This window comes from Trichomycterus rosablanca, chromosome 17 (assembly GCF_030014385.1).
Source record: "Trichomycterus rosablanca isolate fTriRos1 chromosome 17, fTriRos1.hap1, whole genome shotgun sequence".
NCBI classification, from domain to species: Eukaryota; Metazoa; Chordata; class Actinopteri; order Siluriformes; family Trichomycteridae; genus Trichomycterus; species Trichomycterus rosablanca.
This window is the reverse complement of record NC_086004.1, coordinates 25,353,876-25,367,788: the sequence shown is the minus strand read 5'-3', so window position 1 is coordinate 25,367,788 and position 13,913 is coordinate 25,353,876. Positions and strand designations below refer to the sequence as shown.

Genomic DNA, 13,913 nt, shown 5'->3' with positions numbered 1-13,913 from the left:
AATAGAATAACTATACTGCTCACAAATGAGTTTTCCACCTGGGGGTGATATGAGATGATAAACACCCATGTGTACATAATCGGCTTTTCCCAAACCGTTCCCTCCTCACTAACACTCCACTACAGAGTCACACTCCATAGGAAGTCTCACTCTGTGCTGTGAACGGTGCTTCCAATTAAGGGGAGGGTCTAAATTCAGGAGTCGACTCTGGGACGCCCTCTTTGCTTTCGAGCGGAAAAAGGAAGCTGCCGTCACCATGGCTACAGGTAGACGCTTTTCTTGCCTTGCTGTCATGTCTTGCGCTCTGTTATCATTTCAGCATCTCCAAGTGGGAATACGAGCTCAGGAGACGCAAGCACCTGCTACTTTATAACTAGTATAAATGTATAATTATGTTTTAATTCTCCAAAAATTGGTGTTAAATATGATAATAATGTTAGTGATAGTATTGTTGGGGTAAAATAATTTTGCCATTTATGAAGTTTAAATTCACCAGTCACACATTCCATTAATTCTTTAAAAAGACAGAAGAAGACTGTGCCTAAATTTGCCCTAACACCTTATGAGGAAACCTAATATCATATTTTACTGAAAATGATGTCGGAACCTACATTTGTAAGGTGTTCCCTCTATTCTCCTTTCCTAGCTGCACTTCCGTGGAGTGAGGTGGTCGAGTGTGCTCATGTGTTCACTCGCTGTTGGAGGGTTTTATAGTCCACTCCCCCTTCGTCCTAGTATAAAAGTGTATTTGTATGACTGCATGTGTACATAATACTGTAGCAGGGCAGAGTTTAGTAAACTTGGGTAAATTGTATTACCCCAGTTTTTGTTTGTTTAAACAGAACCTGATATATCTCCAGCTTTAGTTGTAGAGTAGAGAAAGTTTGAAGCTGTACAGGGCACGGTGTACTCAGGCTTGTGTGCACCTACTGAATCACAGAAACACAATTAATAAAGCTTCTGATCAACAGTAATTACACCAATCAGCCATAACATTAAAACCACCTCCTTGTTTCTACACTCACTGTGAATTTTATCAGCTCCACTTACCATATAGACTACTTTGTAGTTCTTCAATTATTAACTGTAGTCCATCCTGTTCTTCAATGGTCAGGACCCACACAGGACCACCACAGAGCAGGTATTATTTGGATGGTGGATGATTCTCAGCACTGCAGTGACACTGACATGGTGGTGGTGTGTTAGTGTGTGTTGAGATGGTATGAGTGGATCAGACACAGCAGCGCTGCTGGAGTTTTTAAATACCGTGTCCACTCACTGTCCACTCTATTAGACACTCCTACCTAGTTGGTCCACCTTGTAGATGTAAAGTCAGAGACGATCGCTCATCTATTGCAGCTGTTTGAGTTGGTCATCTTCTAGACCTTCATCAGTGGTCACAGGACACTGCCCACGGGGCGCTGTTGGCTGGATATTTTTGGTTGGTGGAAAATTCTCAGTCCAGCAGTGTCAGTGAGGTGTTTAAAAACTCAGCACTGCTGTGTCTGATCCACTCATACCAGCACAACACACACTAACACACCACCACCATGTCAGTGTCACTGCAGTGCTGAGAATGATCCACCACCTAAATAATACCTGCTCTGTGGGGGTCCTGACAATTGAAGAACAGAGTGAAAGGGGGATAACAAGCATGCAGAAAAACAGATGGACTACAGTCAGGAATTGTAGAGCTACAAAGTGCTTCTACTGTATATGGTAAGTGAAGCTGGGAAAATGGATAGTGAGTGTAGAAACAAGGAGGTGGTTTTAATGTTATGGCTGATCGGTGTACGTTGTTTCTAGTGGGAGTTTAAATCAGTATTGAGTGCTGCTACTGAAGACAGTTTTAATATACTAGCTGTTTTAGCATGCAGTCACTTTCTTTTTTTTATGTTGCACATCAGTTAATGGCAAAACTGCTGATGTTTGCTAAACTCCTGGATGTTTGAGCTTTACTGTATCAACCAACCAATTAAGTTTGTAATGTATTGTGAAATAATTCTACCAGTTTTTTTTTCAACCTCATTTGTTGAGAAAGTAAAGCATTTTGAAATGAAGTTCTCAGAGATAATGTGTGCTCTGCATATATGACCTGGCAAAATACCACAGATTCCAAAGTCTTAGTCTTCTACCAAGAACTTATTTTAGTTTACCAGGAATTGAACAAAAAATTGACCAAATATTAATTCTGGAGACATACTATTAAATAATACATGCTCTTTTTATTCATTCTTTTTTTATTCATTTATTCTCTGTCCTCCGAGGGTCCTGGTGGAGCTTCGTAACACTTTACATTCTTTACAGTTACATTTACTCACATCTAGAGGCATTTTTGAGTATTCAGTCTAATTATAGCTAGGCTTTCGGATAAAAGGAGCAACCCAGAGAATCTGCAGGAAACCCATATGGACACAGAAGAACATGCCAGCCTGGACAGTATCTAAAGGTAAGGATCAAACCCGGGCTTGAGAAGCTGTGTGGTACCAATGTTGGATGCTGTGCCACAGTGCTACCCACATATCTTTTTTCTCAAGTTAAGAACTATTTAGGGATGCCAGGTAAATGCCAGTTTTAAATACAGTTTAATGCACAATGCAGGCAGTGCTGGTGCTGTACAGCTCCAGGAAACCAGCTTCAATGCTTTCCACTTGTATGCTTCCTCACCTCAAATATGTGGCAGCAGGTGGATTGGCTATTGTCAAATAGTAAGTGAGTAACATATAACATTTCTTACTTGTTTAATATTCTTCATGTTTAATGCTTTAGATCAAAATTTAGTGTTGGCTATCTACACAGCCACAACACTGTGGGTCCTGAGGACCTGGTTTTTTATTGTTCCCTCCTTTCACTGACTGTAAAGTGTTTTGCAAGTTCTCCATTTGTTCTCATGGGTTTATCCCACCAGCCAAAACATGCGGTAAACAGGCTTCTTTAATTTGCCCTCAGTTATAGATGAGTAAATAAATGTGTCTGTGTGTGAGGTGGCACAGTGGCATAGAGCAGGAACGACCTGGGTCTGTCTCCCTTTAGTGCAGTCAGGCCAATTGGAGCTATGAACAATTCCCTAAGTGTGAGTTGTGTAAATGTGTGATGGTGTTTCCTGTTCTTCGCCCAGTGAATCAGATACATCAAATAATAAAAACAAAAGTGGTTAAAAGGTGTTTTACCTTACTGTACAGTCCCACCCAGCATTTATTGTGCAAATTATGAACCTAATCACGAGGAAAGTGTGCTCATATAGCATAACTGCACTGTCAACATGCACTGTCAGCATAGCCTGACAGTGAACCAATTTATTGAGACCCCTTCTAGCATGTGAGCTCCTAGTTTACTTGTTTTTGCCCCTTGTAAATTTGCACAATGTACACATTAACCTAGAGTATGGCTTCAAAAACATTCCACATTTGACAACCTTTGATCTGAGGCTCGATCAGGGGGTTGGTAATGTTGATGCCTTTCTAGTGTCTGACATTTCTGGACGGAGATGTTAATCAATGTTTTTGAAATATTCTTTATTGTTATTTAAAATCCAACTCGAGTAAACTTTGTCACTATATGTCAAAAGTATCTTAACACCATGAGTTAGTTCACCCTGCTGTTTTAGTCAGTATTAAACAGATACGCCACAATCCTTCATGGCTATAGCGGCTTTTCACACTTTTAGAGTGGAGTGCCTATTTAGTCAAAAAATCATTTGTGAGTTCAGGGCTCTTTATGGTCCACTGGACATTCTACACAACAAAACCATCCAACTATGTTTTTATGAGCTTTTCTGAACCAGGATTTATTTTATATCATTGATTTTTTATGACTGAGGGATGTGAACTTATAATTAGAATGTGTCCTACCAAATAGTGATGCTACAGGTCAGACTAAGAGGGGTGTGCTCCTGGAAGATGTGTGTCATAAGTGGCATCATAAGAAAACTTATGATGTCTTGCAGTGTGTGCAGGAAGTACAGCAGAGAACTCAGTACACAGCCTTGAAAAGCTTCTGTGCTTAAGTAATTAAGCAGAATGTCCTGTTCTTAATTTTGACTGCCTGAGGGTTTGAAACACACAGTAAAACGTAGTAAATGTGTAAGTGTGAGTGTGGCTTTTAACACTTAGTCACTTATGGTTAGCAGGTAAAGGGTACACCACAAGAGAGACGACTAAACTCCACACTAAATTCCTTTCATTCAGGTGGTCAGTCGACCCAATTATATTAGAACAACTATGACAAATAACTGTAGATTCATTCAAATTCTAGAATATAAACCATTTTTCTCTGAATTTTAATCAATGGCAAGGAACAGAATGTTAATAACCTTCTTAGCATTGTTGTCTCATGATGGACATATTCATATTTTAATTTTAAATACTTCTTTAAAAAGCAAATGATCTCATACCTGATGTCAGATCATGTTTTTATTGGCTTAAATTAGCATTCATTCTGTTTTAGAAAAAGATTCCGAACCCCCTAACACATATCATATACCCCCATGACCTATTTGAGAACCACCACATTAAAGGACAGGAAAAAACCACCCCAAACCAATTCCAACTTTTATAAGAGCATTATATGATGTACTGATGGAGATTTATGTTATTTTCTGTGGACAAGGAATAATGTGGCAGACCACATTTTAAGAGGATGGACCTTGTTACATAAACTGTCTGACCCTGGGTGCCACTGGATGGTTCTGTTTGAACTTGATGGTAAATATTTAACTGTTCCTAATGGGTTGACATTAAAGTTTTACTGATTAAGCTACCAATAATATTTACAGAAACTATTTACTTTTTGCTCACATAGTATGCTTTGCCAGATGAAATATGTCAGTGATGCAATATTACATTTAATTATGACTATAAGTAAATATTTGATCAAATATATTTGCAACCTGAAAAAAAGATTAACTGTATTTTACTCATGTAAAAAATAATTCTGACATAAAATGGGTCATTATATTGAAGGGGACATATGAAAACACTTATTAAGATATTAAGGGGACTAATCCTCTTCGTCCCACCTGGACTATGCATAATGTCCTTGATGAAAAATGTTTGCTCACGTAAGAAGTTAAAACCGTGCAAGTTCACCAAATAAAGTACTTTAAAAGTACAATGACCCCTACCAGGATTGCTGTTTCACTAGAAAAGAACACCAAAGGCCAGTTTATTGGAAATGATGTATACACACCCAAACAGTGACATAACGATATTTTTTTATTGTTGGGAGGAGATTGATGGCAGCCTTTTGATTGGACCCACACACCTGTTAAATAGTAGAACCTGTTATAAAATCCTCAAAATCTTCTAAATACTTCATAGTGCTAAGACATTTTGGGTGGAATTAGTAGGTGATTCAAAGAGTATCATGAGTGGATGTCCATTTATGGAAAAACATCAGTGTGTATATTTTTTTTATAAAACAAAAAATAGAGAACATTTAATAATAGGTCAATATTTTTATCCTTACATGTATTTGCTGTTGTTTTTTTTTATTATTAGTGCAAAAACCAGACATAGGATAGAGGAAGAGGAACAGGATGATGCCCAAAAAGGCATCAACAAAGCTCTCAAAGGTGGAATTGTTTATGGAGACTACCTTCAGGTACATGATTTGTTCACTTGGTAAAAATAGAAATAACTCTTTTTAAGAACTGCTTATAATGTTTTGAACAGCAGATTTGCATATTAATTTTGAAATTCTCTCGAATTTATTTTCATCCTTTCAGTTGGATAAGATTGTTAATGCTCAGACGTTGCAGAGTGAACTGAGAGGAGACAAAATTCACGATGAGCACCTGTTTATTGTGACACATCAATGTAATTCATCCATATTTATACATTTATACAATTTAATATGTCATTAATAAATCAAATGCGTTATCATCTACTTACTTTACATTTTTTGCTCCAGCTTATGAGTTATGGTTTAAGCAGATTTTGTGGGAGCTGGATTCAGTCCGGGAACTTTTCATACACGATTATGTAAGTCAGTAAAATCAAAAGTTTCCATACACATGTAAGGACATGAATGTTGATATTTTTAGTCTTGATATTTTTATCAATAATATACTGTATATCATATTATTATTTTCTAAAACTAATTAAATTGTTGTACAAAACATATTACAAACATACGCACAGCTATTTTAGGTTATAAAATTGGTCGTGTAGAAGGTTCTAGAATTTCATGTAACTTTGTGGCATGGCTTTCTAATTTTAATTTCTAATTTACACTATTAAAAATGTACTGAGATCTTCTGTCATTACCATAACATACATTTTTAATTTGACTGTAACTAGTAGTATAACATGGTTGAGGTTTGTAAAGGTATGCAAATTCTTCACTCTAAAAAAACATACTTTGAATCAGTTTTGGGTCATTGACTCTAAAGCTTTACAATTTTCTGGCCTACTGCCCTATAAATGCTAACTAACTTTGGTGATTAATAATGCACTTTCAATGAAGGGGGAAAATACTAGAATCATCTGGTTCCATTTTAAAAGCTGTGTGATATTAAAATGTAATGTAATTAAAAAATGTATAAAGTTCATGGGTTCATGAGTACAATAACAGAGTACAATGAAACCAGGTTCATGAGTACAATAACACAGCATATTAATCTAATTACTTGCAAACTCTGTTTAGCAGAATTAAAATATTAATAATCACTGATCCTGGAATAATTAAAAACACTTTGCCGGCAGGTTCGTGACGAGAGAAATATGTTGAAAATTGTGAGCCGCATCCACAGGATCACCATGATCTTCAAACTGTTGGTGGACCAGTTTGCTGTGCTTGAGACAATGACAGCGCTGGATTTCTTTGATTTCAGGTAGCAGGTTCAACCAAACATTAAATAAAACATTTCTAGAGATTACAGTAGCAGCAGATTTGAAGCAGAAATCCATAAAATATGCACTGGATAATTTCCAACAGACTGTATTTACTGCCCTCTACTAACACAGTTAAGATGCTACATTATTAATATTTTATTTGGCACCTGTGAGACCCAAGTAGTTGGTGCATTTTAAAAAATTATATGCTCTTTGTAAAAAATATGTGTCTATTTGTGTTACAGGGAATACTTGTCATCAGCTTCAGGGTTCCAAAGCCTTCAGTTTCGTGTCCTTGAGATTAAGATTGGAGTTTCTGATAAGCTGAGAGTTCCCTACAATCGTCGTCACTACAAAGACAAATTTCATGGTCAGGACAGTGAGGTCTTGTTCAATTTAGAACACGAACACACACTGCTGCAGCTTGTGGAGGTATACGCTTCATTTTTATTTACACACACCCACACATAAATATTCTAGAACAAAAACATAAAATAGTTTTTTGCAGATTCTTTATCAGTGGTTCATCCAGCATACAGACAAACGTGTCTCTAATTTTATTTAAATTTTAGTAATAGTAAATGAAAACACTTAACCATACATAAATAAATACATGAACTTTTATCATAACAGGTGTGCAAACCCCATTTCAGACAAGAATATGTGATTTATTTCTCTTGACGCCTCATTTAACTGCCAAAATGACAAAGTTATTAATTGAAATGTTTTGGCTGACCAACTTGTGTGTGACCTTAAAGCCCTCAGACAGCACTGCATGAGAAACCAACATGCTACTGTATAAAATATAACTTGGTAGTACTTCAAAAAACCATTGTCACATAGTAAAGTCTGCCACCTCATCAAGAAATTCAACCTGACACTGTTACATAAAGAGAAAGTCATACATCAATTCTAGAGTTCTCTTGTTATTTCATTAATACAGTGACGTGCCTCATTTTCTATGTGCTACAAAAGTGTGGCTATGTAGACACAGAGTGTATGTGGTAAACCAGAGTGTGACCCAAGACAGGTTTAAATGATTTAAACTATTTTATGGTTAAAGGTGCTTTAAGCAGTCAAAGGCTTGTATAGAACTTTTAACTGCCATTTTCAGTATGTCAGTTAGTAATTGTGCATTTGGATTTGCTAGAAATGGCTTGAGAGAACACCAGGTCTTGAAAGCGAGGGCTTCAACTTCTGGGGGAAACTGCAAGCAAATATTGAGGCAGGCTTTAAGATGGAGAAACAGAAGATTTTGGTAGGTTTAACTAAGGTTGTTTATCCTAGATTTTTTAAATATATGCATCATGTTTTATACAAAGCCAAGCTCATATAATGCTGCACCTATTTGCAGATAATGGCTGATTCTGAGCAAAAGCAAGACATGATGGAGGATCTCAGTAAACAGATTGATGTGTTCACCTCTCTGTTTGATCCCAAACACCATGAACATCTTATGAGCAAAGGTGAGTACTGTCACCCCATAATGCTTTACAACTGTCACCTGGTACCAACACTTCAAGTTCTTTAGGACATTAAGCAAATATATTGGTGTAAAAAGTAATGCTCTCTTTTTGATTGCCTTTGTAGTTGCATTTGTGTCATTAAAATATGACTGTTACGCAATACGTACTTTGTATACTCAGTTCTCAAATACTCTCACATCTTAAAAAAGATATCAGTAGGTGAATTGACTACACTAAAATGCTCCTATGTGTGAGGTCCAATAATGGACTGCTGCCTCAAAACTGGCTCTAGACCTTGTTATTAACCAAAAAATTTTGATCTCGTATCACGTTAAACCTACAGTCTTCAAACTTGTATAATAGGAACTACTAAAAAATAAATTAAAAGCAGTTTACGTTTTAATCTTTGAGAATCTGACATACATTAGATCTCTACTATTTATCTGTGTACTTCAACATCAAAATCAACATACAATTAAAATATCAATTGTTTCCTAACAGGTGAGCGCAGACTCTCTTACAGAGCTCTTCAGGGAGCCCTGATGATTTACTTTTACAGGTAAGAAATCACACCATTGGTGTAAATGTGCATAATAATCAGTACAGAGTCGATCTTCCACTGATATTATAATTTTCTTGCTTTCTTGTTCAGAGAGGAGCCACGTTTTCAAGTTCCCTTCCAGCTGCTGACATATTTGATGGAGATTGATACACTCATGACCAAATGGAGATGTATGTTATACTTCTTACAACCTACACAACAAAGAACACACATCTTCTAACATAAACTTGTGTTAGATGTAACAAATAAGACTGTGAATGACCCATTTTAACATTTACCACCAGATAATCACGTCTGCATGGTGCACAGAATGATTGGCAGTAAAGTTGGTACAGGCGGTTCCTCAGGTTATCATTACCTACGCTCAACTGTCAGGTAAGTAAGATTTCCAATTTCTGCCAGCCACTTCTATATTAGTCTCACAGCAAATTAAATGTGTATAGAAACTATGAGGCATTTTGGCTTAAACCATAATTACTTCTGATTCTGATATTTGTTGATTTTAATGTTAAAAGTAGAGAACTAATGTTAGAAGTTGAGACTTCATTCAAAATTAATAATAATAATAATAATAAGTTGGTGCCTTTCACAATACCCGAGGATGCTTTACAAAATAAAAAAAAATACATCAAGATACAATAATAGAGACAGATACATGAGAAACACATAAATACATAAATGATAGGACTCAACAGGATACAAGAGAAGAAAAATAACACACTTAAGAAACACGTAATTAAATAAATTTAAATTTACATAAGCTAATGAGGCTTATGAAACAGTAGTGAAATGTTGGGTAAACAGATGAGTTTTAAGTAAGGATTTGAATTCTGTAAAGGAAGAAGTAGAGTGCAAGGAAAGAGGAAGAGAATTCCAATAAATACATTAGAGAAGAGAATTCCAATAAATACATTAATAATAAATAGAGAAGATACATAATAGAAAAAAGTACATACATTTGGTTTGGGTATTAGTAGCATTTTTATTTTATTTTTTTAAATAATAGCTAAGTGTGTGAGTGAAATCACTGCAGATCTCAAAAATGTAATGGGTTGGTTTTCCATAGTGATGTTTCCAAAATATGGCTTTTTGTTTTTAAATATTTATTCTATTATTAGTTTTTATTCCTAATGATCTCAATACCAAATTTTTACAACAGTAATCAAATGCTGGTACAAAAAAAACCCATACAACTACATTTGTTCATGCCAGTAGGTCTGTGTAATTCACACTTACTGTTACACACTACAACTCTAAATAAAATGTTTGTATTTAATGCAACCTTAAGGTCTAGTTAAGACAAATGTCAATTTAATTGTTATGTTTGTTCATGCACTGTCCTTCTTCTCTTGTTCAGTGACCGGTACAAAGTATTTGTGGATTTGTTCAACCTGGCTACATTTTTAGTGCCACGATCATGGGTACCTAAACTGAACTCCGGCATCTATAAGTTCCCTTATACAGCTGAATGCCACGACAGCTCGTACAGCTCCAGCGGCTCCTGCAGCAGTGAGGAAGACTGAACCCACAAACCTGTACTGTTCAGATACATTAATGCAGACTATAACAATCATTAGTGTCTGCAGGAGATTTAATATTAGGTTATATTATTTATAAGTTCACCTGTGTAATCATGAAATTAACCTTTAATAGCACTTTGCTACCATTATTAATGAAATGTATTTTAATAAATATGCTGGCAGGTGACTGTTTTGTAAATATTAACTTGAGGTAACTGTGTCTCAATGCTACTAAATATAGTGCCATGTAAAAATTGTATAATATAGTATATATTTTAGTAGAACTGATGATTTTGTACTGCACATTTATAAGACTGTGTGTGAGACTATAAATAAAGTGTAAAAGTGTATAAAACTTGAAATTATAAAACGGATAGTTCCGGTCCTAAAATCTGATTGGCTGAGCCACATTCGAAGCCGTTGTAAAATTCCCGATAAACGCACACCTATGACCACCTCACGTCATTCCATATTAATACGCCACTGAAAAGAAAAAGTGAATGTTATGTTCGCCCTCATGTTACCTAGCAACACTGTTAATGAACTACCTGGGGTCGTGGAAGAATGCTTTTTGTAAGTGTTTTTGTAAATAAAAACATTTATAAATTGAACATTGTTGTATTTTATTATATTTTATGTTGACCGCCGTTTTATGAAAGCAATAAGCCACAAGAGACCGTGCGTTACTGCGATTTTATCATGGGGAAAGTTGTTTTGGCACGACGAGTGCCTAAAACGTCTTTCCCCGTGATTTCATTTAATATCTTGCTTTTATTTACAGTTCAGTCAAAGAGCATAAAATTTTTTGTATTTTCTGACTCACAACGATCACGTCAACATCATGGCACAAACTACATGACCCTGACCCAGAGAAGGCAAGATGCTAATAAAGCAGACTTAACAGTAATGTGGATTAAAGCTGCTTTATGTGTACAACTAGGATGTCCTGAATCTGGACATTTTGATTAATTTAGCTTTACTGCAGGGCAGCACAGTGGCTAAGTGGGTAGCACTGTCGCCTCACAGCCAGAAGGTCCTTGGGTTCGATCCCCAGGTGGAGTTTGCATGTTCTCCCCGTGTCTGCGTGGGTTTCCTCCGGGAACTCTGGTTCAAAAACATGTGGTCAGGTTAACTGGAGACATTGAATTGCCCTATAGGTGAATGGGTGTGTGCTTGTGTGTGTGTATGTGTGTCTGCCCTGCGATGGACTGGCGCCCCGTCCAGGCAAGGACGGATTAAGGATAGTCTGGGCCCCTGGGCTCTTATAACCAGGGCCCTCTAAAAATATGCCCCCCTCTTTCCTAGGACCCCTAATAGCCAGAAGTCGAAGTCAGAGCAGTGCCACAATGCCTCATCCATTGTCATAAGGGGCCCAAAAGCATGGCTAGGGCCCCCAAAAGCATGGCTAGGGCCCAAAAGCATGGCTAGGGGCCCCAAAAGCATGGCTAGGGCCCCCAAGAGGCCTTGGGGTCAAAGTCCCTAATAGTCAGAGGATCCTTAAAATGGAGGGCCCTCAGAAATAAAAATATATTGTATCATAAATGTTGATAGGTATCGCAAAATGTTTTGGGCCAGGGCCCCCCCGGGGCCCCCTGACCTCAAGGGCCCCTGGGCGCTGGCCCCACTGGCCCGGTCAGTAATCCAGCCATGCGTCCAGGGTGTTACTGTGTGCCCAGTGAAAAGCTGGGATAGGCTCCAGCAATCCCCCCCACGACCCTGATTGGATAAGCGGTTAAGAAAGTGAGTGAGTGAGTGAGCTTTACTGCATCTGGTCAATCAAAATAGTTTTAACTACTCATACACTTTAATGAACCGGTCTCACCCATGTTCATTTCCCACTTGTTCCCAGTCACTAGAGTTTAGCCTTGGTTTTCAAACCTGTTTTGAGTTCAGCTAATCATCATCATTTGTTGGACCTGTTTTGAGTTTGCCAACGTCCTTGTTTTGTGTTCTACAGTCTTCTCTAAGTAAGCCTGTTTGCTGATCGACTGATCATAGCTTTGTTTAAGACTACGACTTTTGGATCCTGAGATTGTTAATAAAAACCTTGTTACAGTAACTAGGTTTATAGCTTAACATTTTTAATAAAAATGGTTTGTGAACCCTTTAGAATTACCTGTGTTTTTGTGTTTAACTAATTATAAAATTGTTCTAAACCTAATTTATAATTATAATACACTACATTATGTCTGAACCAAAGACACACAGGTGACACATCTTTATTAATCACATTAAGTAATCATCCACAATCTATGCCTAAAAAAAAACGTATGTAAATGTCTGTAGTTATAAACGTTTAGACCCTCACAAAGTAGGTCGATTGTCAGGCCATGTCCTTTCGGAATTCCTTTTTTGGTAAGTTCTATATCTTCTCCACTAGGAGGCAGTAAATGTATGATCGATGCCATGTGTTTTGTAAGAAAATGAAACTGGTGAACCTCGGACTGCCACATTTTGATATGCAATGGCACTATAGGACGTACTTGCTTAGGGCTGGGCCCCTATCTAGAGGAAGTCCGTCTCCCCAGTGTACACCAGTTAGTCTCTTTAATCTGCTGATGGGCACCCTCCCATTTCTCTTTCCTGTTGTTATCTCCAAATGAATCACAGTCTGTACAAGAAAACACGAAACAGTAAAAAAGCGCAGCCAAAACATTCAGTGCAGGTCTGCATATTCACTGCCAAAAAAGTCCCAGACTGCTGCTTTCCAACTGTTTCGTCTGCATGTTTTTGTAGGAGAAGACTTCCTTGAAACTCGCTTTTGTGGATTTTGGCAATGCTTGAACACTTATGTGAAAAGCCACCGAACAACAAGGCCGTGTTTAACATGTTTAAAACCTGAATTGGTGGTCTTATGATGTCCTGGTTAAGATAGTATGAGAAGTGAATGTTGGGAAACGGTTAATACTAGTAGAACCGAGGCAACAAATCATTAGTCATTACATCTATAGGCAGAATACAGCTACGGATGGGTGTCAGTGGCAGAGCTGGTAGAGTGCATGCCACAAAGCAACATGGTCCATGGAAAGATGTATGCATGTTCCTCTGTGAACTTCATTTTTCTTCCCACAAACACATGTAATGCAAACTGGCTACTGTACATTTTTCCTAGGTGTGAATGAATTAGTGAAGGTGTGGCACCCTGTCCAGTGTGTATTTCAGGCATGCTCTCAGTCTTTCCAGGTGGCACCCAACCCACCATGACTCTGACCAAGATGAATCAGTTAATACAAATAAATAAATAAATAAATAAATAAATGAACTATGTTTAAAGACTAACAGGTTGGTCAGGCAGGAATTATTAAAGAACCTTAATAAAGAACTGCAGTACTGAATACTGAGGGCAGGGGTGGTTATTAAAGTGCCAGTGTCCACTTTTCTAAAAACTTCTTCACTGTTTTCAGTCTTTATTCCAGTTCCAAGCAGATGGGCATTTTATATGTTTATTTTTATTTTGGCCTGCTGGAGTTGTTCGGAAGTAGTCCAGTTTTGTAAGGAAAATAACATACAGCTGGTAACACTCTCTGAAGTG

At 37.3% G+C, this 13,913-nt stretch overlaps 1 protein-coding gene across 2 annotated transcripts; it reads left to right on the top strand.

The window, feature by feature from the left end:
- The first annotated feature begins 1,639 nt into the window (after positions 1-1,639).
- Positions 1,640-10,992, top strand: tdo2b (tryptophan 2,3-dioxygenase b). 2 transcript variants are annotated; one of them, XM_063012475.1, is made up of 12 exons: positions 1,640-1,719; positions 5,499-5,601; positions 5,726-5,816; positions 5,911-5,981; positions 6,705-6,832; positions 7,079-7,265; positions 7,984-8,091; positions 8,188-8,299; positions 8,801-8,858; positions 8,952-9,031; positions 9,146-9,236; positions 10,219-10,992. In XM_063012475.1, the coding sequence occupies exons 1-12, from the start codon at positions 1,655-1,657 to the stop codon at positions 10,382-10,384; spliced, it is 1,260 nt and encodes a 419-aa protein (XP_062868545.1). In that variant the 5' UTR covers positions 1,640-1,654; the 3' UTR covers positions 10,385-10,992. The 2 variants fall into 2 exon arrangements, with proteins under 2 accessions (XP_062868545.1, XP_062868546.1); XM_063012476.1 differs by lacking the exon at positions 1,640-1,719 and adding an exon at positions 5,288-5,396.
- Positions 10,993-13,913: the final 2,921 nt, after the last annotated feature.

Coding starts and splice junctions, on each gene's coding strand:
- tdo2b (XM_063012475.1), top strand. CDS start 1,655: ATGCAGAAAAACAGATGGACTACAGTCAGGAATTGTAGAGCTACAAAG. Junction 5,982..6,704: donor AACTTTTCATACACGATTAT/GTAAGTCAGTAA, acceptor CTTTGCCGGCAG/GTTCGTGACGAGAGAAATAT. Junction 6,833..7,078: donor CTGGATTTCTTTGATTTCAG/GTAGCAGGTTCA, acceptor TTTGTGTTACAG/GGAATACTTGTCATCAGCTT.